The sequence below is a fragment of the Arvicola amphibius genome, chromosome 3, assembly GCF_903992535.2.
Source record: "Arvicola amphibius chromosome 3, mArvAmp1.2, whole genome shotgun sequence".
NCBI lineage: Eukaryota > Metazoa > Chordata > Mammalia > Rodentia > Cricetidae > Arvicola > Arvicola amphibius.
The window spans coordinates 155,349,794-155,376,021 of record NC_052049.1 but is presented as its reverse complement, the minus strand read 5'-3'; the positions used below and the strand labels follow the sequence as shown (position 1 = coordinate 155,376,021).

The 26,228-nt window shown below is 41.5% G+C and overlaps 1 protein-coding gene across 1 annotated transcript; it reads left to right on the top strand.

Annotated features, from left to right (window-relative positions):
• Tbx18 (T-box transcription factor 18) lies at positions 1-26,228 on the top strand. Its single transcript, XM_038323803.1, has 8 exons — positions 1-310; positions 1,254-1,458; positions 3,377-3,478; positions 6,245-6,416; positions 14,242-14,409; positions 17,063-17,127; positions 23,567-23,661; positions 25,504-26,228. The coding sequence occupies exons 1-8, from the start codon at positions 1-3 to the stop codon at positions 26,226-26,228; spliced, it is 1,842 nt and encodes a 613-aa protein (XP_038179731.1).

Genomic DNA, 26,228 nt, shown 5'->3' with positions numbered 1-26,228 from the left:
ATGGCCGAGAAACGGAGGGGCTCGCCGTGCAATATGCTAAGCCTCAAGGCGCACGCCTTCTCGGTGGAGGCGCTGATCGGCGCGGAGAAGCAGCAACAGCTTCAAAAGAAGCGGAGAAAGCTGACCACGGAAGAGGCGGCCGGGGCGCCGGACGACGCTGGCTGCAGCCGTGGTGGTGGCGCGTGCGATCAGGGCGGCTCCGAGGCCGACGAAGACGCAGTTCCCCCGCAGCCGCCTACCGGGGCGGCGTCCGGAACGGCGCGGAGCTGCACGGACGTGGAGCGGAGTTGTGGATCCCGCGGAGCGGCGGGTGAGTCGGCCCCTTCCCGTCCCAGCGGCTTCCCGGAGCATCCCCGCCCGGGTCCCGCGAATCTGAGCTTCGGCGAGGCTGTGCTCGTGCGGGGCTACTCCTGGGTCTCTGTGGCTGAGCCCCGGGTGTCAGGCGCTGACCTGTCGGCCTCGCGCACCGTCCGACCTGGCTCCCAGTAGGGCCCAGCGGGTTACCACCGTCGTCGCCCCCGCGTCGAGGGTTCCAGCCCACGGTGCTGCTCTTCACCGAGCTAAGTTTTAGGAGCCCCGGGGCGCGTGCCGGAAGGCTCAGGCTGAACCACTGAAACCGGGACGGACGCCCCGAAGCCGGGTGTGCCAACTTGGGGAGGCTGCGGCGAGCTCGCCCACGCCCTTTCCCGGGAAGTCGAGCGCTTCTCGGCCCGGGCTCTGGGCGCCCGAGGGCTGGCTTTTCGCCCTCTTTCTAGCGGCTATGCCGCGGGGCCTGGGACGCCAGCAGCCAGGAGGATCGGAGGGAGCGGCGTCTGGAGATGTTTCCAGAAGGTGCCTCGGGCCGGGCCCTGCGAGAGGCACGGCAGTTGCTCAATTGAAGGGAGTCCCGGGGCTATCGGGAGCGGGGCGGCCGGTGGCCATAGGATCTGGACCTTGAGCTCTGGGTGGGGTCTCAGACCTAGGAGTGAGTTTGAGTGAATGAGTGTTTGTGTGTGTGTGTGTGTGTGTGTGTGTGTGTGTGTGTGATGCGCTCGCGAGCCGGGACCACGCATAGGCTGGGCGCCGCGTGGGGAGAACACGGCCCTGGCTTTCAAAGATGGGAACTCAGTGGGACCCCGCAGGCCTCTAGGCATCTCCGGACGCCCCCGAGTGCGGCAGGACTGCGGGCGACTCTCCTAGGGCCTGGCCCTGAGAAGGTCCCCAAGGTCGGTTCTCTCTCTCACTGCCTCCCGTCTCTGCCCTCTGCTGTCCAGGCAGCTGTGAGGACGGCTTCCTGCAGGGCGCCTCCCCGCTGGCGTCTCCGAGAGGTTCCCCGAAAGGGTCTCCGGTACCTGGCCTTGCCCGGACAGGGACCCCACTGCCCGCGCCGCAGGCCCCGAGGGTGGATCTGCAAGGAGCGGAACTCTGGAAGCGCTTTCACGAAATAGGCACGGAGATGATCATCACCAAAGCCGGCAGGTAAACTTGAGCTCTCGGCGGCGGCGGGGGCGTGGGTGCTCCCTCATTCTGGCTTCACCCTACCCCTCGCCTGGCCACAGCTGTGACCGCTCCAAATGGGCCCGGGGCTGTAGGCCATCTTTGGAACCTTCTTTGCCTTCTATACCGAAGCGCTGTCGATGAAGGGCGCAACCGGGCCCACTCTTGTTCAAGTCAGGGAGATCTTTGTCAATATGGATGTGATACAGTCTTGTTGATGCTCTGAGAAGGTGCGGAGGTGCATTTAAGGCTCTAGTTGTCTGTCCTGGACTCGGTAATAGATTGACCCCTCTCGCTTTAGTTATAGTTAACTTACTTTCTTCAACATACTTTTTTTTTAGTTCAAAACTCTCTCTCTCGGGTTAATCCTAGCACCGTGAACTTACGGTGTTTTGTACTATTCCGATATTAGGCAGCCATGAAAAGTTACTATGGGCATGTTTGCTATAAGAATAGCAGTGCATTGCTTAAGAATTACTATTCTGCTTGTAAAAAACTGCACACACACACACACACACACACACACACACACACACACACGAAATCCAGTCCACTGCCTTAAATTTACTGAATACAAAAGCCTTTGGAGAGAAGTAACTTTTTAGATTATATAATTTGTGGATCGTTCGTTAGTCAAATAAATGGATTTGTTGGCCACATCACACTAATTTGAGGTCGGCGAGCGAAATTTGCGCTTTCGCTTTCAAGTTTTCAGCTCATTCAGTGTTACGAAATCTAAGAATAATATGTATCCTTTAAAGGTTCTTCAAAACGCACGCACAACTCTTTCGGGGAGTACACATGGTAAAAACCTGGGTAGCATAAAAGTATCCAAACTTATTAGAAATTACAAAAACTTATTTTATTGAATCCACATGCTACGTTCTGCATTCTCAGAGAGCTTTTTTTTTTATTAATGATCCAAATGCGTTCTTCAACAACACAAAGCAACAGTTGTCTTATAAAGGATGTAGTTAAAGACCTTGACTCTTTATCTTACAGGTGCACTGAAAGAACACTAAAACAGCCAGCATATTAAATTGTTCTCATGCTTAGTTAATAATCATGGACTTTCCTTTCCTTTGTCTGGCAGTGGTCTTTAATAGCATTGCTGTAAAAAAAATTGGTAGATAAATTTGTGTTATAAGGTTAAATTAACAAAAATGAGATTAGTTGGAGAGTCCTAGACATAAATCATTAGAAGAAAGTCTTTTTTTTAAAGGACAAAACTTACGTTGTTTTTAATACACAGTAATGTGCTGCTGTATTCCGTGCTTCTGTGCCCCTTTTAAAGGGATTATGCGCATTTACTTCAGCATCCCCTTTAATACACATATCTGGGAAGTCAAAAGGAAATGGAATTTTCGTTTGCTTTAATTAGCAATAATTGTGGTTAGAAAAGAAAACATTTTTTGGGTTACGGTGGGGGAAGGGAATTCGTAAATATATGTTGTGTTTAGTTTCTGCTTCCAATAAAGAAGTTTTACTATACCTTTCAAATTTAGAGCGCCTTTTGCACTTCACCGTACCAGGCTGCAGACAGGAAGTCCTGTCTCAATAAAGAACATATTGTTTGGTTACAGCATGGCACATTGGCTCCTTGTGGGTTTTTTATAACCTCCTTTAAAATTTCACATTGTAATATATTTTATCGCTTTCAGGAATTTGAAATTTCTATCAGTGATGTATTTATTTGTAGTAAGATAAGTAAGCTGGTTGGTTCTGCTTCAAAAGCAAAGTTTCTTTCGTGTAAAACCCGTTCACTTTTGAGAGGCATTGAAGTTTCAGTAAACACGGAGCGTGTGCCTGGTGCGACAAAGCACGTTTCTAAAGCTATAGTTCTGACACCCAGACTGTGTTATCTACCTGTCTGTTTCTCCCTCCCTCCCATCACAAACAGGCGCATGTTTCCAGCGATGCGAGTGAAGATCTCCGGCTTGGATCCCCACCAGCAGTATTACATTGCCATGGATATTGTGCCCGTGGACAACAAGAGATACAGGTACCTCTAGCAGAGCCATAGCAACAACAGGACGCTGCGGGCAAGTGCCTGTCTCCTCCAGGGCCCCCGTGATCCTTGTTTCCCAAAAGCCTGTAGAATTTCAAGATTCAAGATCTAACACCCATGCGTTCTAGACGCTGAAATGGTGCTTCTCCCCTAGCATGTGTGGAAACTCAGCGCTCGTTTTTAATAGAATTAGAGAAGTCCTCAGTCTCTGAGACTTTGAGCTGAGGCCAATCTGGCATTGCTACAGTGAAATATATCTTTAATGTTGGTTAGTGGTTCAGTTAGAATTTTGATAGGAGGTGTTTAACGCAAAATTTGCAGCTACACATGGTAGTAAATGCTATATTTTTTCCTATTTTTGATCTTATGTAAATTTTCTTGTTATATTAAAAACCAGATGTATTTTAGACTTTCATTTGAAAAACCATGTTTATAAGCTAGAAAAATAAAATCTCATAATTCACTGTGACTTAAATCGATCTGTAAGCTCGTACTGAGTTGTTATCCCTGTCTTGTTTTTAAGTTGGTAAGTGACAGTTCTTTAAAAATTTCTATAATACTTGAAATTTGAAACAGAATACATTTGTCTGCACATCAAGCAATCTCTGAAAAGATAATGAGTTCTTTAGTTTCAAGCCTCTTTGCTTTTACTTATTCAAGAAAGCAAATTAGAGATTTTCAATGACAATGCCTTTGGTTTATTGGAAGAGTGTAAATGCTAGTCTTTTAAAGAGGAAGTTAGAACGTTTGGGAGAGCAGAAGATGCATTTCTATTTGAAAACTTATTTCTCATGTAGTGTAGGTCTAAATGAAATCATCCGGTTTCTATCACTTTTTTAAAAAAAATGGATGCTTGTTTTGGTAAAACAAGTTTTTGATGTCAAAAGTATTCAGACCGAAATCTGTATATGAGCATAGGAAATACTAAAAGTGTTTAATTTGTGTTTTCTATTTAAATTATATTACTTAGTCTAATTAAATAAGTTATTAATTAAATGTGCATGATTTAAACCCATATTCTGATTTGAGTTTTGTGTTGAGGATGATAATGTAATTCTTAGTGAGTGTCTAATTTACTCTTTCTTTTTTCAAGTTTCTATTTTGTTTCTTCCTTCAATTTTTCCCCATATACTTTAGATTTTTTATTTTACACAATTCATATTTACTTTCATAGAAGGCAATGAAAATTTACATCTTAATAGATCAAACTATGAAACACAAATTTCCCTTCTTCCATTGTTTTTTAAGAAACATTTGATTTGGTGCTTGGAATGCTTTTTGAGGAATGTTTTTATGTCAATTTATTCTCTTAGAGGGTGTTGGATTTTGGACTGATATGCTTAATTTTGCAAGGTTTGTTAAAACAATTTGATTTAATTTGACAGAAACTCATCTTACCTGAAGTGCAGGTTTTTTCCATGCATCTCTACGGTTCTTCCTATTTTATTTTCCAACTTTTTTCATCAGTATCAGAAATTCTTTTTGACTTACTCTGTCAAAGAATGGCATTCAATCCAAGTTAAGTAACCTTATGAAAAATTGCTAATCTCAAAAGCTTATAGAAATTTATTAAAACCACACCATACCAATTAAAGGAAGGTTTTGAAAATTAATTTAAATGCTATGCTTATATATTTTAAAATGCAAAGGATATCGGGCTTGCAATTGAGTACATTGAAATATGTAGCCGTAGTTGAAATGAAGAGCTTCACTAAAGACAGACCTAAGAAAATGTTTCCTGCTCTCTTAAAAAGACAGGTGTTTGCTACCCAGGTATTTCTGAACATTATCACTGTAAATTGTGTGCAGTATCTTAACCCATGAGCAGGAGGCAATATATCTAAGTGTATAATCACAATCATTTTGTCAATATGCTATTTTCTAGTTTTTAAATTCACATTGGCAGATAATAATCCGAATATTCAGCTAAATTATAAGATGTTGTTTATTCCTGAAAATTTTATTATTTAAATGTTTTCCTTGCTAAGTCAATTTATTTGTGTGTATTAGAAAAAAACAAAATAAGCTATTGTTCTTAACTGTGAGAATAACATTAATTGGCTGTACTAATCAAGTGTGCTTTGTATGTTGAATATTGGTAGTTGGAAGCTAGTATTTGCTAATAAGTAATTTTCTTAGAATGAACAAGAAAGAGAAACGAGAAAGATTAATGACAACATACATTTTATAATTCCTCAAAAATTTAAATTAGCCCAAATTATTTTATCCTCTACTTATAGTGTTACAGAATCGGGGAAAACAATTGTAAATGTTGAAATGACTAACTCTCCCTAAAAAAGGAGTGTGGCATTTTCTTCTCACCTCCCCAAATGTTTATCCCACCAGGCTGTACCAGCCGAAAAGGGGAGTGACCTCTCAGGAAGTAGAAACCTTTAAAATAAGACACTGAATTATTTTCTGATTTGCTCAGAGGTGAGGTTGACAACTTCATAGTGTCTTTGGGTCAATTAAATAATCAGATGAAAAATATCAGAATAGAAATTATGTGTATTGCAAGCGTAATGCATTAGAGTCAAGATACTTGCTGTGTATGGGGGAGACAGCCTGTATATTTTCACTAAGCCGTCAATATGATGTTTACTCTGAGTCCATCCCGCCCCATCCCCAGTACAATCTCAAAAGTTACTGTGTGTCCAGAGATGTAAGTTTATATTTAGAAAAAGGTGCACACTTGGTCTTGGTTGGTAATTCCAAGAGCTGAGGTAGTCCACACTTGACAGTTTGGTCTTTGCCTTGTAGGTATGTTTACCACAGCTCTAAATGGATGGTGGCAGGTAATGCTGACTCCCCTGTGCCACCCAGGGTGTATATTCATCCCGACTCGCCTGCCTCTGGAGAGACTTGGATGCGGCAAGTGATCAGCTTCGACAAGCTGAAGCTTACCAACAACGAACTGGATGATCAAGGCCATGTAAGTAGACAGTCTCTCTGGCAAGAACCAGCAGGCCACACAGCCCAGTGCCTGGCTAAAAACTGTTGTACCACTTCTTTCTGTTTGGTCAGTATGAACGGTACACGTCAAATCAAGGTTGTGTTTGTATCAGAGGCCATGCCTATAACTGAAGTGTCCCATAAAGCATTTAATAACTTTAAACCAGATATTGGAATGAAAGGACTCAAGGCAAGAGAGACTCTTTCTTTCCTTTTTTTTTTTTTTAACCAAAACATTTATGTGAAATCCCACGAGGAGCTAATTATTATACTGAAATGTGCTTGGAAGTTTGGTCAGCAGTGATTTATTGTGTCCTCTCTGTATCCAGCTTTTTCTCCCAGCTGAGGTTCACCACAGTAATGACCTGGGCCTGCGTTGTTTGTCTGCTCCATCTGCAAGTTCCCAATTGTCTTGCAATGACAGCTAATGTGTGGAGCATATTATAATTCCCTTTACTCCTAAAGCTGCCGAAACCTGATACGTGGGACACGGCCAGCTGTTCCAAAAAGACAGTCCTTGTTAACAGCTTGCTGACTTAGGCAGGATTCTACGTTATTGTTTTAATAACTCACTACCTCTGGGTTATGCTCATTCCTGTTGAACGCCAGCATTTTGGTTAGGTGTGTCGAGTTTTGACGAAGGTGAACTGAAATGCCCTTACCAACTTCCTCATTTCTCAAATAAAGAAGAGACCTCGCTTATTTGTAAATAAGTCACTTGAAATAAAGCTGTGAACTGTAATGGGCATTCACACAGCTGTGATTTGTGGGTGTCTAGACAGGACCTTAAGTGCCCTGGGGTACTAACCTTCCTGTGACAAAGGCGGTGTCTACTTGTAAGCGCACAGCTAGCAAGATTTCACGTGACGATGCTTCTGTGGTCCCTGTATGATTTAAAACGGAATCGGAGAAAGACATTTCATTTCTTCATATATTTTCCTATATGACTTCACATTCCTTATTTTTATTTTTACAATTCCATAATCGAGTTGAGCACTTACGGTTCATTTGGTTTTAGTGTTGAAAACAGTATCAGGCTCCTCTGTCTGACTGAACTATTGATAGCACATTCGTCTGAGAGATCTATTTTTCTGCCTTTTAGTAGGAAATTTAGACAAAATCCTATGTGGTGTTGCTTGCTTTCAAAACCTTGTTTGTTGGATTTTCTGAATTCTACAGTTTAAGAGATAATTGTACCTCAAACCATATTCTGATAGGGCACTCAAATCAATATAATCATCTTTTAATTCTAATTCTTAGTTCTAGGTACTGGCTTTATATATGGTATGTACCATACCAAATTTTATATATAGATTTATAAACCTAACTATGATTTTAGATTTGCAATTTTAACAGCTTTTATCTAGAAGAACATTCTCCAAAAATATAGTATGTGCATACGTATGTGTAATACATATATACTTATAGATAAAACAGTTATATATGTGTATGTCTCACATATATATGTATATATGGGAAGGAGAGGAGACAGAGAAGAAAATGACAAAGGTAGGAGAGAGTACAGAAAGCGAGGAGGAGGATGGAGAGAGAGAGAGAGAGAGAGAGAGAGAGAGAGAGAGAGAGAGAATAAATGTGAATATTGGTTCATGTGCTTGTGGGAGAGTTGGCCAGGTCCATGTTTTGGAGACCTAGGAAGGGTGAAGCTGTGGCTTGAATCTGAAGGTGTCTGTTGTCAGAGTTTTCTCATCTTCCAGGGACTTTACTATTTTCTCTCAGGGCCTTTAGCTGATTGGATGGTGGCCACTCACTGCCACTAATCTGCTTTTCGCAGAGTCTACTGACTATTTATCTCTAAGCCATACTTTCACAGCAATATTTTTGGTGCTGTTTGGCCAAAAACTATGGATATTGTGTCCTAGCCAAGTTAACAGATAAAATTAACCATCACACAGTTATTCATTTAAAACATAAAAGAACGGTTCCAAGTTGAAGTTCAGTTACTTGGACATAAATAAAGAGTCTTACTATTAGGAAAATTTATAAAAGCAGTGAAGAACGGTTAAAATTAAGGAAATGTTCTTTCTGCTGGTGAAATTTTCTGCTGTGGTTGCGACAGGATGTACTCACTTTGATCAGGCGGTATAGAGAATGTGCACAGGGAGCCTCTGGGAGCTGGGAGAGATCAAGAAGTGGGGCATTGCCTTGGGGAGGTTAATGCTTGCAGGGGCAGCAGCTCTGTCCTTGAAGACTGTTTCGTGTGATCACGGACACTGACGGAAGAGACTGGCTTTGTGAGGTTCTTGCCTAGATGGAAGAGAAGGGAGTTTGCAGACTGTCTTCCTGTCTGTTCATAGAGGTTCAGATGTTCATCCCAGCCCAGAGAGACTGGGAGGACCGCCGGAAATCCTCTTCTGTGTGTACTCTCTTTGATGGCCCCAGTGGAAGCAGATTAGCGATTGGGAATGTGCTTGTGATTCTACCGCCCTCTGTGACTCGGGTCTGAGAAGGCAGCACTGTCATGGTGGGACCTTTTACTGGAGACCCTTGGGGACTTTTGTCCTTTTAGTCCTTTTGCTTTCTATCATTCCATCAATTCTTTTTTTTTAATATTTATTTATTTATTTATTATGTATCCAATATTCTGTCTGTGTGTATGCCTGCACGGCAGAAGAGGGCACCAGACCCCATTACAGATGGTTGTGAGCCACCATGTGGTTGCTGGGAATCGAACTCAGGACCTTTGGAAGAGCAGGCAATGCTCTTAACCTCTGAGCCATCTCTCCAGCCCCCATTCCATCAATTCTAAAAGAAGTCATTGTCACCTCTAATGAAACTGTACATGCACTAGTTAATTTCCTAAATTCCTTTCCTAAATTCCGATTCCCTGCCCCCCGTTTTACTGTGCTAAAGATGTACACGTACGCGGCTTCGTGATGGAGAACTCTGTGGCCCTGCGAGTTAGCAAAAGGTGATCACAGGAATCAAAGTCTTGTAGGCAGTGACTAGACTTCTGAACACATGAGATGATGTGTTCCCCTCAAAGTAACTTTTCAGCTTGCCAAATACCAGACCTGGTTCAGAAAAGAAAATGAAAGCAGATTTGGAGTGGCAGTATCCCTCAGAGCCATAGCAACTCCTTGGATACTGTGGTAACTTTGGAGTCCGTTTTGTTCCTTGGGGGTCTAGCCAGCTCTGTGCCGGCTGTGATACACACTGAGGCTGGTTCTTGGGCTGCCCTTGTGCAGGGGATTCGCATGCTTGAATGGCAGTTTCTCACCACATGCATGTGTCCTCGTTTTCCTGGAATCTGTCTTCTGGTAGAAAGTACGGCCATGAGCATCTCTCTGAAAAGACATTTGATGGTGTACCATAGACCGCAGCAACATCCATACCTACACTGCCGGAGATTCTGGCAATAGGCCCTGTCGAGTAGTCACAGTTGTGGGCTCGTAGGAGTGAGTGTGCTTCTACTGCTGGTGGCTTTGTAATACACACGCCCACACTCTCTTACTGTTTCTCCTTGAAAAACCAGCCGGGAAAACAGGATGATACAGGAGAGGTAGCTGAGCTCTCTCGTGGGGAAGGAAGTTGGAATGGTTGAGTACATCACATCAGTGATCCTGGGGAAGTCGTTCTACTCTCTGAGGACTTGTTAACCTGTGGGTCGTATTGGAACTAGAGACCCAAGGAAGCTGGCAAACTTGAAAGTATGTATTTAAGGAGGGCCTGAAACACACTATCATGTAAGAACAAAAAGGAAAAATTCTACAATGCCTATGATTGACTGATAAAAGTTTAAACACTGTTTAAAGTGAGGTGTAGCTGGAAGAGGGGGTAGGGTTGGGGTGATGTCAGTTTGGTCCTTTTAGGTCATTTGCTTGGCCCAATCCACTCTTTCATAAAAATTTATTCTTCTCTCGTATATTACATCCCGACCACAGTTTCCCTCTCCCCCTAGATCAACTCTTTTTCCTTTCCCTTCAGGAAAGGGCAGGCCTCCCAGAGATATCAATCAAACACAGCATATCAAGTTATAATAAGACTAGGTACAAACCTCATCCGTTCTCAAGAGTTTGCCATCTAGAAAAATTTCAGTTCCACTTTCAAGCTGTACAACTAGACACCCTATCTGTTAGACTTCAAGCACAGTTGACATGTCAGATAAATAAGTATGCTTTTGATGTAAGCCTACTTTATATTAGTTAATTAATTAGCAATGTTAGACGTTAAGCCCAGGGCAAGTGCTCTACTACCAAGACATATCCAAACCCCTCAAATCCAGTCTTTAAAGTAGAAAAGCATATATAAACCTATGAGTGGGAAAGCACTCTGTGTTTGTGGACACAGGCCTGTATGCTTTTTCTAATATTATAGTCTGTCCAAATTCTGTCTAAACAGATCAGACAGTATAGAAAATACACATAAGATATAATTATTTGAGTTATAATTATGATCTCTTTTTTAAAAGGCCAATGGTTCCACATACCCTAAGTGAACAAAATATTGTTGATTTACTATTATTATAAATGAAACAGTTTATTGTGTTTACTTATTTACTGGGTATTGAGGTTGTGTGTCCCTGCATGCCATTGCACAAATCTAAAGGTCAGAGTACATTTTGCAAAGGTCACTTCTTTCTTTCCACCATGTGGGGCCCAGAGAAGGAAGCTCAGGTGGTCAGAGAACAGAGTCTTCATAAAACAGGACTGTAAACGGGAAAGAAACATGTATTACCTCCATTCCCAGTCACTTCGTCCCAGTGTCTGAAGTTGGCTGTACACGCTTTGCTAATTTGTGTGGAATATTTTATCTTTGATTTTTTTTTCTGCTCTGTAAATGACTTCCAAAGGGATGATGATTCTCTCTTGAAGTTTCTAGGTCCTGCCATTTATGAGCCACTGACGTTTTGGTTCTTAGCTTTGGGAAGAGGAAGATTTCTCCTTCAAACTTTTCAATCCCCAAAGATACCTATTGCAGGACAGTTTTCCAAAGAGAAAATTAGTTAAACAAAGGAGTGCCAAGTTAAAAATGAATATTAAAGTTATTACTCTAAAGTGGTCATTTGCTATTTTATGTTACTATTGAAAAGAGTGTGTTATGACAGTAATAAGTTTGCTATTTTTTTGTTAGCATTGAGAAGGGTACGCTATTACAATAAGTCACAAAAAAAGGACCAGGACAGTTAAGTTTGCATGTGGGGTCTGAGACACAAACTGCATTCACAAGTTCAAAATCATCTTGTGTTTACTGTATTGGGTCGGGCATAGGGCCTGTGCCTGCTCACATGGTGTAAACTCTTTTTTTTTTTTTTTTTGTTTTTCGAGACAGGGTTTTTCTGTAGCTTTGGAGCCTGTCCTGGAACTAGCTCTTGTAGACCAGGCTGGTCTCGAACTCACAGAGATCCGTCTGCCTCTGCCTCCCGAGTGCTGGGATTAAAGGTGTGCGCCACCTCCGCCCGGCTGGTGTAAACTCTTAAGGAGGGTACATAGACAGGAAGGGAAAGAAAACTGGCCCTGGGTCTAGGGAGCTGTGAGGACATGGAAGTCTCTAGGTTCTGTAGAACTTATCACTTAAAGAAAAGTTGAAGCTTAGAAATGTCATGTTGAACCCTAAATATTACATAGCTATGCTCTTACCCAGAAGTTGGAATAAAATGCAGCTTTCCCCTCTGCTGTACCCCCCCCCCAACAACACATCTCAGAGAAAATAAAAAACCTGCAAGGATATAAACTGCATTAAGGATAGAAGCTGAGATTTAGATACCTGTTAAAAACAAAATTAGCTGACATAATATAGTAATAAGAAAATAAAGACATTCCTCACCCACTGAAAATCTATTCATTAGACAATGCTGATGGTTAGACTCTTTGAGTATAATTTTGTTTCTGCATTTTCCAAACTTTCACCCTGACTCACAGCAAGGCATACCTTTCATGCGATGGCTGTGTGAACACCTACTAAAAGCCAAAAATAGCTTTAAAAAAATAGTACATATCTCTGGTATAGGCAACACAGTGTTTATACTGTATAATTTTACTTATTTAAATTTTTTTGGTCAAAGCTAATAATAGTTCATTCAGATTATGCCCTTAGTCCTAGAAAGAGGTAGTGGATTGCTGTCTGTGTCTCTCTCTTATGAGGCCTCTTTTCTGTTTTGCATTTTCTTGTATTCATACTGCCTCCTTCAGAGGCTTGTCTGGTTGGCAAGATCTTTAGATCTACTTCTCAAGTGTGTCTTCCATTTGGCACAAAGAAAACCGTAGGGAATAAACAAAAGCAGAGCCCTTGACTGCATGGTTGGCTGTCCCGAGAGTAAAGTCATGCTCTCATGACAGACACATTCCCCGAGTACAGGGCTGATTGTGTTTGAGCTGACCAAAGGCTCTGAAGTTGGCTATTAAACTGCCCACATTCTGAACAAAATGAAGCACATCAAACACCATGTTTCCCATGACTTTTGTTTAGGTGTTTTTCTTCTAGAATCATAATAACCAAAACCATGGATTTAAAGCCTACAGTTCAGAAACACTGCATGCTAGTTAGCTAAAGTAAATTATGAGTATCTGAATATAGAATCCAAGAAACAAATAAAAAACCTGATGTTTATGAAAGTATTGCAACATAAAAGGCATATATATGTATGTGCATGCTTGTGCACACACACACACACACACACACACACCATGCATACACATACACAGGCACGTGCATGCACACACATACCTATCTGTGATACCATACATCATCAGAGGTGATCACTGTTCATATCTCTGTATAAATCCACTATACTCAGTTTTAATTAGCCATAAAATATGTCTAAACAACTAAGTACCATTTTTACCACTTTAAGTTTAAAAGCAAAGCCAGGAGTGGTAGGGCACACCTTTAATCCTAGCACTCAGGAAGCAGAGGCAGGCAGATCTCTAAATTCAAGGCCAATCTGGTCTATAAACTAAGTTCCAGGACAGCAAGGTCTGTTACACAGAGAAACCCTGCCTCAAAAAAAAAAAAAACCCCACAAGACCAAAAACAAACAAACAAACAAAACAGAAAAAAGTTTTAAAACAAGCAATTTTATTATATTGACTGAAATTTGCCTAAACACCATTTGTAACTGCTTGGTAATACCATATCTCACAATGTAAATTTCTTTTGGTAACTAATCTACTCATATAAGTGGCTTGTAAGTCTTCCACTGTCATAGATTACTTAATGCACATCTTTGTGTATGAAAAGCTTTTATGAATGTGGAGCAATACCTTAGGACAAATCTGAGAGGGGTTGCGGAGACCCCATGAGAGACTCAGGGCAGGGTAGGTTCTCTGTTCTCCAGTGAGAGTTGACTGAGAACATGGGCACTGTACTCTTCCAAAAACCAGAGATTTTGCCGAACAAGCCCAGGAGACAGTAAGGTGTCCTCTCTGTGCACGATCACCGATGAAGGAGCAATTTGCTTGGAGTTTGAAACTCTTGCATATATTCCTTAGGAAGTGGATTTGGTACAATGATCATTTCAATCTCATTTTTAGTTTCATTGGTCTAATTCAGCTCATTATAAATAAAACCTTTATGAATATACTATTGTATTTTAAGCAATAGAAATTTCATGTTGTCTTCCCAGGGCTGTAGTGAGGGTTTATTTAAAGCAATTTATGTTTTTATATAAACACACAGATGTCTTCCTAGCCTTTCCCTGCAGCTTTGCTGTAGTTTATTAAATTAACTTCCTGCATCTTCAGAAACGTAACTTTCCTGCAAGAACTTATTTTCCACGTTACGTATTTGTGCATGCCGTCAAATTGGGAGTGATTCCTGTTTAATGTGGCTTTTCCCTTTTGATTTAGATTATTCTTCATTCTATGCACAAATACCAGCCACGCGTGCATGTCATCCGTAAAGACTGTGGGGACGATCTTTCCCCCATCAAGCCTGTTCCTTCTGGGGAGGGAGTGAAGGCGTTCTCCTTCCCAGAGACAGTCTTCACCACTGTCACCGCCTACCAGAATCAGCAGGTATTGTTTCCAGCCATCCTCTTGCCAGACTCATGCTCTCCATATTGCTATAGCCAAATGTTAGGGATTACTATAAAACATTTGCTATGCATGATGCCCACAGTGTATACATGTGTGCCCACAGTGTATACATGTGTGCACACAGAGACAGCCCCTAGTGCGTAAGTTCCCAAGCAGGCTACTCTAGTGATGACTTAAACTGCGCATATATTTTGCAATTAGCAGTGCAATTAGCAGTGAATCATAGTGCCATAATTAAAATTAGAAAGCACGCCACTTGCCTAGACAATAGACAAGTAAAATATGAAAAGTTAGTTGTGTCTTAGCATGAGATGTGGTTTTAATACCGCAACCTATGTATTGTAAGAAAATTTTCAGAAGGTTTATCCTATACATTCCTTTTGTACATTTTTAAAGGGCTGTTTCATTTAACTATGATTTAAACTATTATTCAGGGTACTGATACGCATTATAGTCTGAGAGATCGGCAATTTTGAAATGATGCTTTTATAATGGTTTAAGTAATATGAGAAGTGAAATGTTTCCATTTTTATATGAGAAAATGATTGTATTTCTTTAAGGTTGTTTTACATGGGTCAAGAGTGTGAGTGTCAAGCCCTCTTATTGGTTGTCCGGTGCATATACGCACGCACGCACACATGCACGCACGCATGCACGCACACATAAACGCTTGGCACAGGGCACTGCTCAGCAAATACCAACAACTTATTTAAGAGTCAATAAATTAGAATGGAAATGGGTAATGCTACCACATTCAGCTTTTAATTTTTCAGAACTATCTTTATTTTTTGATTTTTCAAGACAGGGTTTCCCTGTAGTTTCTAGAGCCTGTCCTGGAACTAGCTCTTGTAGACCAGACTGGCCTCGAACTCAGAGATCCGCCTGCCTCTGCCTCCCGAGTGCTGGGATTCAGAACTATCATTTTTAAGAATTTAGAAAATTTATAAAGACTTTCTGGTTAATGTCAATGTGATATCCATATCCTGGGTTCGTGAACCATTGTACGTAACTTTTAACGTATTGCTTTTAAAGAAAACAAAACTGGGGAAATAGCTATGAATAAGTTGCTATAATAAGTGACAAGTTTGCATAAAACTCAGTATGGCACAGTTAACCTATGTTGAGTAAATCTGATAATATTAGTACTAAACATAATGATGATAATAACAGAGCTATATTTTTGTTTAGAAAGGTGCTTTAGAAAAGTATAAATCTGTACTCATAACTAACAGCTAAATATTTAAATTATTTAACATTATTTAAATATTACTTGAATGAATAGAGAGTTGAGCTTTAATATAGTCTGTAATAGAAAATTCTTTTCAGTGATAGAATGGCAATTAATAATTAATCAGCAAGCATTTCATAACATCATAATAGTCATAACAACATTTATAAAGTAGTTATGGCCACATATCAAGATGATATCTGATGGAACTCGTGTGTCTGAAGTATTGCAAGACTGACATCATAATAGTCATAACAACATTTATAAAGTAGTTATGGCCACATATCAAGATGATATCTGATGGAACTCGTGTGTCTGAAGTATTGCCAGACTGATGAGGCTGGAGCGTGCACAGGCCAGGAAACGAGGTTCCAGGGAGGCCTTCCATCTCCACCGTGCTACCCGGCCAGTCTCATTCTTAGCAGGTTAATGCAATCACAAACACACTCATTAATGTCATAGATTTCATAAGACCAGGACTTTAGAAAGCAGAAGACAAGGAATAGGCTCTGCACACCTCTGTGCAATAAGTACAGATCTACGAAGAGACGGAAGTGTTACTCAAATGTCAAGTTTAGGATGGTGTGAGTCCACCATTAATGGAGATGAAGAAGATATTTGTAAACTACTTTCTTCTAGACTTTGAGACCTCAGCGGGCAAGAAGCCAGTTTTGAGGCAACAACGTGAAACTACTTAAAATTAAGTATTTTTAAGCTAGCACTTTTTCCTGCCACTTTCATATGATTTTGCTCTATTAGAAACTTTTAAGTCAGATGTTTAGAATCATTACAGCTCTATGACTGGACTGGCTAGCACTGTACAGATAAGAGCTGAAAGAAAAAGCAAAGGGTAAGGGAGAGACAGAAAAAAAAATGCTGTGGCAGTAAGGTTAGGGAGTGTGGGGACTCCTGATTCTGAAGAAGGCAAACCAGCTTATAGTTTGTCAATAAATGCATGCTGCTGGTTGACACTCAGTTCTCAGCACTGCAAGATAATTGGGGTTAAACCATAATCTAGAGTCGAAGGGAGTAACTTCAGTTTGAGAGGATGGTCAAATAGGACAATGTGGCAGGAGGCTATTCAATTCAGGTTCTTCCTGCAGACATACTCGAAACAAATAAGCCTTTATCCGTGTATTAAGATAGAATATGAGTGAAGAAATACCTTTTTTTTTCACAGCAGATGACTGTTCTGGATGACTTCTGAAATCTTTTGTCTTCACTGTCAGAATATTAAACCTAGAGAGAGGAACACACACACACACACACACACACACACACACACACACACTCCTCTGTCAGTTAAATTTCGGATTGTCGGTATTTCTACAGTTATCTTGAGTTTTAAATAATGCTCTGTAATGTTGATATAAGATTTAGTGTGGTTTCTTCTCTACTCTGCAGATCACTCGCCTTAAGATAGATAGGAATCCATTTGCCAAAGGCTTTCGAGACTCCGGGAGGAACAGGCAAGTGCTAGTGAAATCTCCTGGTTGTACAAATATATAAATTTTTAGTGTGATCTTTTTCTGGTATGAGCTTAAAGGTTAACTTAATAAACATAGTGTTGGAACCACTTGTGATGAAAATTTAAGTTGGTAAACATTGTGTCTTGGAGGTAACTTAAATATAGAGTATAGTCATATGGCTGCCCTAAGGTGAGCTTTAATGTGTGAGGCTGGGGTGGAGATGACAGCTCTTGGCGCGTAGATTGCATATTATTCTGGAGAGGCTATGCAGCACCCGACCCTATGGCCCCTGTGTCTTCATACTCCAAGAAATCGTTCTTTCTGCCTTTTTTTGGTTTAGGATGTTCTTAGTGATGACACACTGTCTATTGATTCTGTGTGATGTGATGAGAGTATGATATTCTCTTATTAACTCAGATTTTCAACTGGAATATGTAATCATTTCACATTTCCAAAAGGCCCAAACTTCAGTTTTCAAATTTGTCTTGGCCCTATTGACAGCCACACACTTACTATTTTTTCTATGTTGTGTTTTACGGTGTTTGCACTAAGTGGTCCAGCAACAACAATTAACTCCACTCTATCATTTTTATCAAGGAATAGGTTACCCAGTCTGTTTGCTGCAAGTTTCTAAATTTGTCGATATGAGTCTATTCCAGTAAAGTTCAGTGTTACATTTTCTAAAATAATTGCCGGTTATAAAGGGTGATAATAGAGGAACAGTCTCTAAATGCCCTTATAGGTAAGGCTTTGATGTGCATATCATACATACATTTTTATAATAAGAAACATTTGAACTTTATTACTTCACTCCTCAAATTATTCTGATATGTTTTGAAACTGGCATTAACTGGGTTTGTCTACACGAACTGAAAACCCTCAGTTAGCAAGAAGCAATTTCACTTGACACTTTAGAAGGAAAGCAATCAGGTAATATTTTAGATTTCCAGTGTTTTCAGCTGATTAGGCGGTCGAGATAGGTGACAGACAGGACTCAAAATGTGCCAAAGAGACTCAGTGCCATCCTCATTTACAGTGCTGTTACCTAAGCCACACACAGCTGAAGTACTAAAAGGCAACTAAGAGCCGGGCGGTGGTGGCACACGCCTTTAATCCCAGCACTCAGGAGGCAGAGGCAGGCAGATCTCTGAGTTCGAGGCCAGCCTGGTCTACAAGAGCTAGTTCCAGGACAGGCTCTAGAAACTACAGGGAAACCCTGTCTCGAAAAACCAAAACAAAACAAAAAAAAAAAAACCTAAAAGGCAACTAAGATTCAATGAGACTAGAGGGTCCTTCCAGTTAGTGTTGGGAGGACCAACAAGACTGGCCAATAGGACAGAGTTCTTTGAAGTGCTTCACTCTGTGAGAAGGTTTGCAGGAGTTAACAAATTTATCTCGCCCTGAAATTGCTTAATGTCTTTTTGGAAATGTTTCCCTGTGGTGAAAAGTTGTGCCTGGTGGTTGTTATATTATGCTTCTAGTTATCTTGCTTTTCAGGGATGTTTTGGAAGATTGAGTGAAAGACCAATCAATAACTTAGTAGCCCCAAACTGATGAGTGCGGTGGTAGAAGGGAACTGTGAAGTGAATCTTTTTCTGCCTTGGAAAATGTTTGGGTGAACCCTTCTTGTGAACATCAGAATAACACTTTAGAGTCTTGCATTGGTTTTAGTTAATGTTTTTCATCAGCAGAAAAACTATATATTAAAACTCTATAAGAGGACCACACTTAAATACCAGAAGCCACACCCAAGTTGCTGATTAGTTTGGGAAAGATCTCGTGGCTATTGACACTGGAGAGAGGTTCACTATGAGGCAATGGCTTATGAATAGTCTTAAAATATATTTTGGACAAAAAGTAACAAGAAGTGACGTTTCTATAAGAAGCTAGATGATGGGGCTGGAGAGATGACTCAGTGGTTAAGAGCACTGGCTGCTCTTCTAGAGGGCTTGAGTTCAATTCCCAGCAACCACATGGTGACTCAAAACCATCAGTAATGGGATCTGGTGCCCTCTTCTGACCTGCAGGAATACATGCAGGCAGAGTACTGCATACATAATAAATTAAAAAAAGCTAGATGATGGGTTCATAAGATAAAATTTGAGGAGGAATTCTAGATATGCCAGTGTAATGAAAAGGTTTGGTAACTTCAATTGTGCCATTAAAAATCCTCAGTCTAATTGGTGGAAATAAACCACCAAGCCTGTTGTTCAGTTTGGAGGCCATGGGCTAGGTTTGACATGGGTTCCCTTCACTTCTGGCTGTTTGGAACTACGTAGGCTTGTCATCAAATGGTGCTTTGCATCATTTCTTTTGATTCTAATAAAACCTGTAATGTTTTAAATCAACACACAGAAACAAAGAATTATGTTTTAACACTCTGAATTTTGTTAAAATTCAAAATTCTTATTTTGCCCCAAGTGATTGTCTTGCTACAGGTGAAGTGCGTTGTGTTTGTATAGAGCTGTGGTTCTCAGCTTGTGGGTTGAGACCCCTTTGAGGGTCAAATGAGCCTTTTGCAGAGTTTGCCTAAGACCACAGAAAAACACAGATGTTTACATTACAGTTCATAACAGTAGCAAAATTACAGTTATGAAGTAGCAATGAAAATAATGTTATGGTTGCAGGGCCACCACAACCTGAGGACCTGTGTGCTCAAGGGTTGCAGCATTAGGGAGGCTGAGAAGCACAACGTTAGAACTTTCTGGTTAAATAAAGGTGGAAATAAAGTTTCATGGAATACTGCTCCATGTTTAAAAAAAAACTGACCTTAACAGTGTTAAAAAAAAGCCTGCCAATTTAAAATATTTCAAAGTTATGTGTTATTTTTCTTAAAAAATTAAACTCGTGTTCCATGAGAGGCTTCATTGAAAGTATAGTGTCTCTGAGGGCATAGAGGGACATAATATTTTTTCAAATATTAATAGAGGAAAGTCTATGAAAAATATCCACAAGATTCCTTTATTTTCTCTGGTTCTGCTGTGCAGGTTTACTGTTTTTTAAACAAAATTTGATTTTTATTTCCCTCATATATGAAATAAACAAGTTGATCAGGACACAAAATAAACACAGGCATATGATTGCTTAGGTTTTATAAACACCAATCTGTTTAATTAAAAAGTGTCCTTCTCTGGCTGCTTGTGGCACTGTGGCCTGTTTTACGGGAATCGGTAGCCTCGGCCCTTGCAGCCCTCCCGCAGGCGTTTGCTCCGTGAGTGAATTTATGTGCTGGGAAGAGCTCCATTCCACAGTTGGGCCTTAGGTTTGACCCTATAAAAGTTTTTACTCAGGAAGGTACAAAAATTTCTTCTCTTAAATACTTCAGGAAAAGCATAACCATTTTACTAAATAAACTCAGCCATTTGATAGCATAAATGAGGGCGCTGGTAAATGTGGAGGCTGTTCAAAGGCACCTTGTATAAATTATCGCCTTGGCTACTCTCCTGCAGGAGAGACCTTTCATCTTCTCTTTAACTAGATGGGAAAAGTCTCCATTACTGGAGAAAATGAAGGCTTTTTAACAAAAGTCCAGATTCAACTAATAAATATTTTATAACTGTTTCCTGCAAAATCTCTGAAATCCTTTGTGGAATTGGCAGTGTGAAGTAGCAGCCTCGGGCAACGTATCACTAGCTCCCAATCAGAATGCTCGTAGTAGGGCTGTCCTCTCCAAGTTGTCACTTTAAGCGTAAATATTTGCTCTGCTCAGTAACTTCTCCCTATGAATTTGATTTGTGGATTTGAAATATAAGTCAGTTAACATTGCTAAAATAAATAAAGCAGCAAAAACACATCTACAAGTCTACAAATTTCTGGTTTTAGTAAAAGTGTTTCATAATTATATTGGTATTTTCACAATCCCAAACTACCTTTATTAAAATTAACCTGCATGAGAATAAAAAGTAGGTAGTTTGTTTTTAAAATAAAGGTGTGCACTAATATTCTTTAACAAAAAAATGCTTTTCTCTTGAAAGCAGTAAAGACTTAGTATTGGTTTAAGCAATACTCAACACTCATTAGTCCAGAATTAAATAAAACCTACAGATAACACAGTATCGAGACAGACAAGGGCCACAAACTTCATAGAAAAAAATTATTTTACCATAAAGAAAATGTTATTGAGTAGTATGACCTCAGGTATTTGTAGTTTGGCCACAGGTATGGTATCTGATTTACAAAATGTAGATTAAATAAAAGCCATTTAGAATGAAATGAATTATAGGTGGATATAATAGTGCTTTGGTGCTTTATAGTTCAATACTTACTTCTCTGGAAACTGAATTCCAGGGAGGGCAAATGAGTTCGAGTGACTTGGAGTCACTGGTTCTTCTGGTTCCAGGCTTGTACATACACATGTATGTACCACATACAGTCCTTTCTGTGACACAGTGATTATATCAGAGGTCAGACTCCTCTCTTCCCACCCACATAGCCTGGGAGAAACAGCTGGGGGTGTTTGCCCTGCGGTAGCCTCTGTATGGGCTGGTGATGGCTCCTCCGAGACTAAAGAGATTAGGATGGTCCCCATGCCAGCTCACGGGAACAGGAGGTGTAAAGCCTTGAAGGATGGCAATGGGAGATGTTTTCCTTGTGTAAATCGTTGCTGCACTGTGAGGAGCTTTTACTATGTTGGAGAGGTCATACGCTGGCAGGAGCTTTTCTCTGGCCTTAGTTCTTTGTTCATGGTTTGTGGGTGCAGGGAGGTAGCAGCTGAGTTGAAAATAGTAAGAAATGTTAACAGTCACAAGAAATTTCCAGGTAGAAGCTTACCCAGAAGAAGGTTGTTCTGTTTCTGAAGTGCTGAGGATGAACCCAGGTCTTTGGGCATCTTAGATACACTGGTTGGTTTGTAGTCATCAGAGAGGAAGGAGCCTCAGCTGAGGAAATGCCTCCATGAGACCCAGATCTAAGGCATTTTCTCCATTAGTGGTCAGTGGGGGAGGGCCCAGCCCATGATGTGTGGTATCATCCCTGGGTTGGTCCTGAGTTCTATAAGAAAGCCGTCTGAGCAAGCTAGGGGAAGCAAGCAGTAAGCAGCGCTCCTCCATGGCCTCTGCATCAGCTCCTGTCTCCGGGATGCTGCCCTGTTTTAGTTCTTGTCGTGACTTCCTTGAGTGATGAAGGGCAATGTGGAAGTGTAAGCCAAATAAGCCCTTCCCTTCCCACCTTGCTTTTGGTCGTGGTGTTTTGTGGCAGCAATAGGAACCCTGACGAAGACTCTAGATACGTGGTAAAGTACCGAGATTCACCCTGGCCCTGACTGTGTTATCTTTCTAACTGCTCAGGGTTGAAGTGGTTGAAGATGACTAGTGAAGTCCCAGGCTGTCTTGAGAATGGCTAATTGAAGGGAAAGGCTCAACCCCAGATGCCAGGTTGTATTCTTTAGCCTCCACATATAAGAGGGAAGGAAGACTGAATCACTATGGTAGGAAGTTATGTTTGCATTTAGAGTAGTTGCTGTTGTTTTAAAATACACAGGTGAGATACAAATAGTCTGCCACCAAGTTTGTCACTTTACACATCAGTTCACTAAGTGTGTATGGTGAGGCTGTATAATAACTTACAATGTTGCTACTAACTCTGTATAGAAAAGAGCTAGCTTTGGAGATCACTTTCCACCCTTTCCCACGCTGTGCAAAGCTGAGTGGGAGGTCAGTGCTGCCCCCTCCTGGCCTCCTGGTTGGTAGTGGAGATTGTGCCCCAGAGCAGAAGTTGGTTTTCTTTGATTGGTTCTTCCTCGGAGCTAGCTCCCGAGGTACCAAATGATGGCAGAAATGCAGAAATGTCTCTTAGAAAAGAGAACTTGACATAAAGCTGTTTTTGCAACTATCTCCTTCATTATCAGAGGGAAGACTCCTTTGACAGGAAGAAAAGCCCCAGAGTACTACAGAACCTTGGTCTCAGAGTAGCCAGGATGGACTCAGATCCTCAGGACCACGTGCTAGCTTTAGGGTCCTGAGAAGTTTGGCAGGCATCTTCCCTACATCCTTGTGTGATGATCGAAGTCACAAAATAATTCCACACCAGTTCAGAATTATGCATAATAAAAGGGTTATTTATTTAAGGGAAAAACTTACAGATCACTGTCCTAGAGCACAATCCTTTGCACGAACAGGAACAGAGTCTAGCAGCTGGAAGCAGAGCTGGAAGCAAGGGAGAGGGTGCAAGTTTTACAACTGCTTTTAGAGTATCAGAGACCATGCCCAAGTGGGCTGGTATCTTAAAGGCTATTGGCTGAAGGAGTGGCATGTGCTCCCACAGCACCCATGTGAAGCATCTCTTTTTGCCTGTGGCAGTCTCCTAACCTGCCACCGAGTGTATAATGTGTACGGCATTACCAATACCATGGCGTTTATTCAAATGCATATTTGAATAAACTACTAGTGAAAACCCCAACCTTTCCTAACTAGACTCCATTTGTCCTGACCTTTCCATGTAGAATGGGATTAGAAGCCCTGGTGGAGTCTTATGCCTTCTGGAGACCATCACTACGGACTCTCACCTTTGAAGACATCCCTGGGATTCCAAAGCAAGGTAATTCAGTTTCCTGGGTCATGTAAGCAGACCTGAGAGAAGGCTGAGGCGTAAGAGGTGCACACTTTGATATTTATACCCACAACATTGACTCCATCACCAACATCCTCCTACTCCAGGACTGACCCCTTTTCTCCATGATAGGAGACAGGCCAGGAATGATGGCTGTCCTGTGGTGTCGGAGGTTGACTAATGCATGGTTTAGCTATTTATTGCTTGCATCTTCCTGATATCTCTCATGGAGATGTGTGATGCTGGGCTCCAAAGTCAGGCGTGCTCTACAAGAGTTGCCCATGCCATTTCCTCTTACTCATCTATTGTCTTTCAGCAGGGTTTTCTTACTGGGTCTGTGGTGAGATTCGGCACACTGAATAAGACCATTTTGAGCTCATTTCTCACAAGCCTGGAACTTCTATCCCCTTAGAGAAGAGTGACAACTTCACTCTGGTCTGCTCAGGAGGTCGACTCTCAGGTCACCCATGTAGGCAGATTTTACCAGGATCCTGCCAGTTCCCAGTGAGAATTTCACATGCTCGGGTTTAGATTATTATCATTGGTTGTTTTGGGCTTTTAGATTATCTAAAGAAACAGATGAAATACCATTATTAGAATAATGAAGGTTTTACAGCCTAACCAGCCCTTTGGAATTTTCCATTCTTAAGTTATGTCAAGTTTGTAAGTATCAGTCTGCCAGCAAATGCAGAGAAAAGAGTTGGAGAGCAATACAAGGGAGTTGCTGTTGATTGGTTGCAAGATTAAACCACCCTCTTTGAGTGTCACGGTACTGTTTATTTCTTAGACATTTGGTTTGTGTTGCATGTTTCCTAGCTGGAGTTGAGATTTTGAGGGTCAGAATGATAGCTAGTGAGACCTGAGTGGTACAGGTGTCGATGCACACAAGCCTCAGTGGGAAGCTACAGAGGTCCATGAAGCATGGCACCTTGGACCATTCTGCGCTTTCCTCTGTAAGGAAGTGTATTGAGCCTGAAAAGACTGTGGGGAGAAAGAAAATAACACAGGTCAAAAAGAGCAGTTTATTACACTGTCGAGGCAAGAAGCAAAAATGAGATGAAATTTGATTTTATAAAATTTCTGGTAAGTTTGGCATTTGTAATATTTGTTTTGGCAAATAAGAAAATTCCAAGAAAGCAAATTGAGATAGAACATGAAAATTCTGTGATAGTGTCTTACTGTTTTTTGTTGTTACCAAACGTTTTGTGTTTGTCATTACCTAGAATATTAGTCCTAAATTAGTCTTCCAAAATTTCATCACATTTAATCAATTAACTAATTTATTATTATTGTTATATTTATGTGTGTGTGTGCATGTGCGCATGTGCTTGCACGTGCGATAGCACATGTGTGGAGATCAGAGGACAAATTTGGGGAGTTCATTTTCTCCTTCCACCTTGTGGGTCCCAGGAATTGAACTTAGGTTGTTGGGCTTTGTTGCAACTATTATTCCCTTGGAGCCATCTTAACCAGATCTCAGCTTAAAAATATTGAGAAAATGGGCCAGGCGGTGTTGGTGCAGACCCTTAACCCCAGCACTTGGGAGGCAGAGGCAGGTGGAACTCTGTGAATTCAAGGCCAGCTTGATGTATAAGAGCTAGTTCCAGAACAGCTAAGACTGTTACACAGAGAAACCCTGTCTCAGAAAAAAAATGAGAAAATGTTTGTTACTCAATATGAGTTCAATGAAGTGAATTCATTGGAAGCTAAGGCACTTTTCACCTTTGTAATTCCCACCCTTGAAAAAACCTTATGTATCATTTGCTGACCAAAATTTAAAGGAGAAGATGACAGTTGGAGTCATTCTTTACATTGCAACTTCTATTACAGGAAGCACAAGTTCTTCCACTCTACTGCAAGGTACTGGGAATGGTGTTCCTGCCACACACCCTCACCTGCTGTCTGGCTCCTCTTGTTCCTCTCCTGCCTTCCACCTGGGGCCGAACGCCAGCCAGCTGTGTAGTCTGGCTCCCGCTGACTATTCTGCCTGTGCCCGTTCAGGCCTCACCCTCAACCGATACAGCACGTCCTTGGCAGAGACCTACAACAGGCTTACCAACCAGAGCAGCGAGACTTTCGCCCCACCCAGGACTCCTTCCTATGTGGGTGTAAGCAGTAGCCCATCCGTAAACATGTCCATGGGTGGCACCGATGGGGACACCTTCAGCTGCCCGCAGAGCAGCCTGTCCATGCAGATCTCGGGGATGTCCCCTCAGCTCCAGTACATCATGCCGTCACCGTCCAGCAATGCCTTTGCCGCTAACCAGACCCACCAGGGGTCCTACAACACTTTCCGGTTACACAGTCCCTGTGCCTTGTACGGATACAACTTCTCCACATCCCCTAAACTGGCTGCCAGTCCGGAGAAAATTGTTTCTTCCCAAGGAAGTTTCTTGGGGTCCTCACCAAGTGGGACCATGACTGATCGGCAGATGTTGCCCCCTGTGGAAGGAGTGCACCTGCTTAGCAGTGGGGGCCAGCAGAGTTTCTTTGACTCCAGGACCCTAGGAAGCTTAACTCTGTCGTCTTCTCAAGTGTCTGCACATATGGTCTGA

Bases quoted from the DNA above. Each gene is read 5' to 3' on its own strand.
- Tbx18 (XM_038323803.1), top strand. From the start codon at position 1: ATGGCCGAGAAACGGAGGGGCTCGCCGTGCAATATGCTAAGCCTCAAG. The intron at 1,459-3,376 runs GTAAACTTGAGC...CATCACAAACAG, and splicing joins ATCATCACCAAAGCCGGCAG to GCGCATGTTTCCAGCGATGC. The intron at 3,479-6,244 runs GTACCTCTAGCA...TTTGCCTTGTAG, and splicing joins GTGGACAACAAGAGATACAG to GTATGTTTACCACAGCTCTA.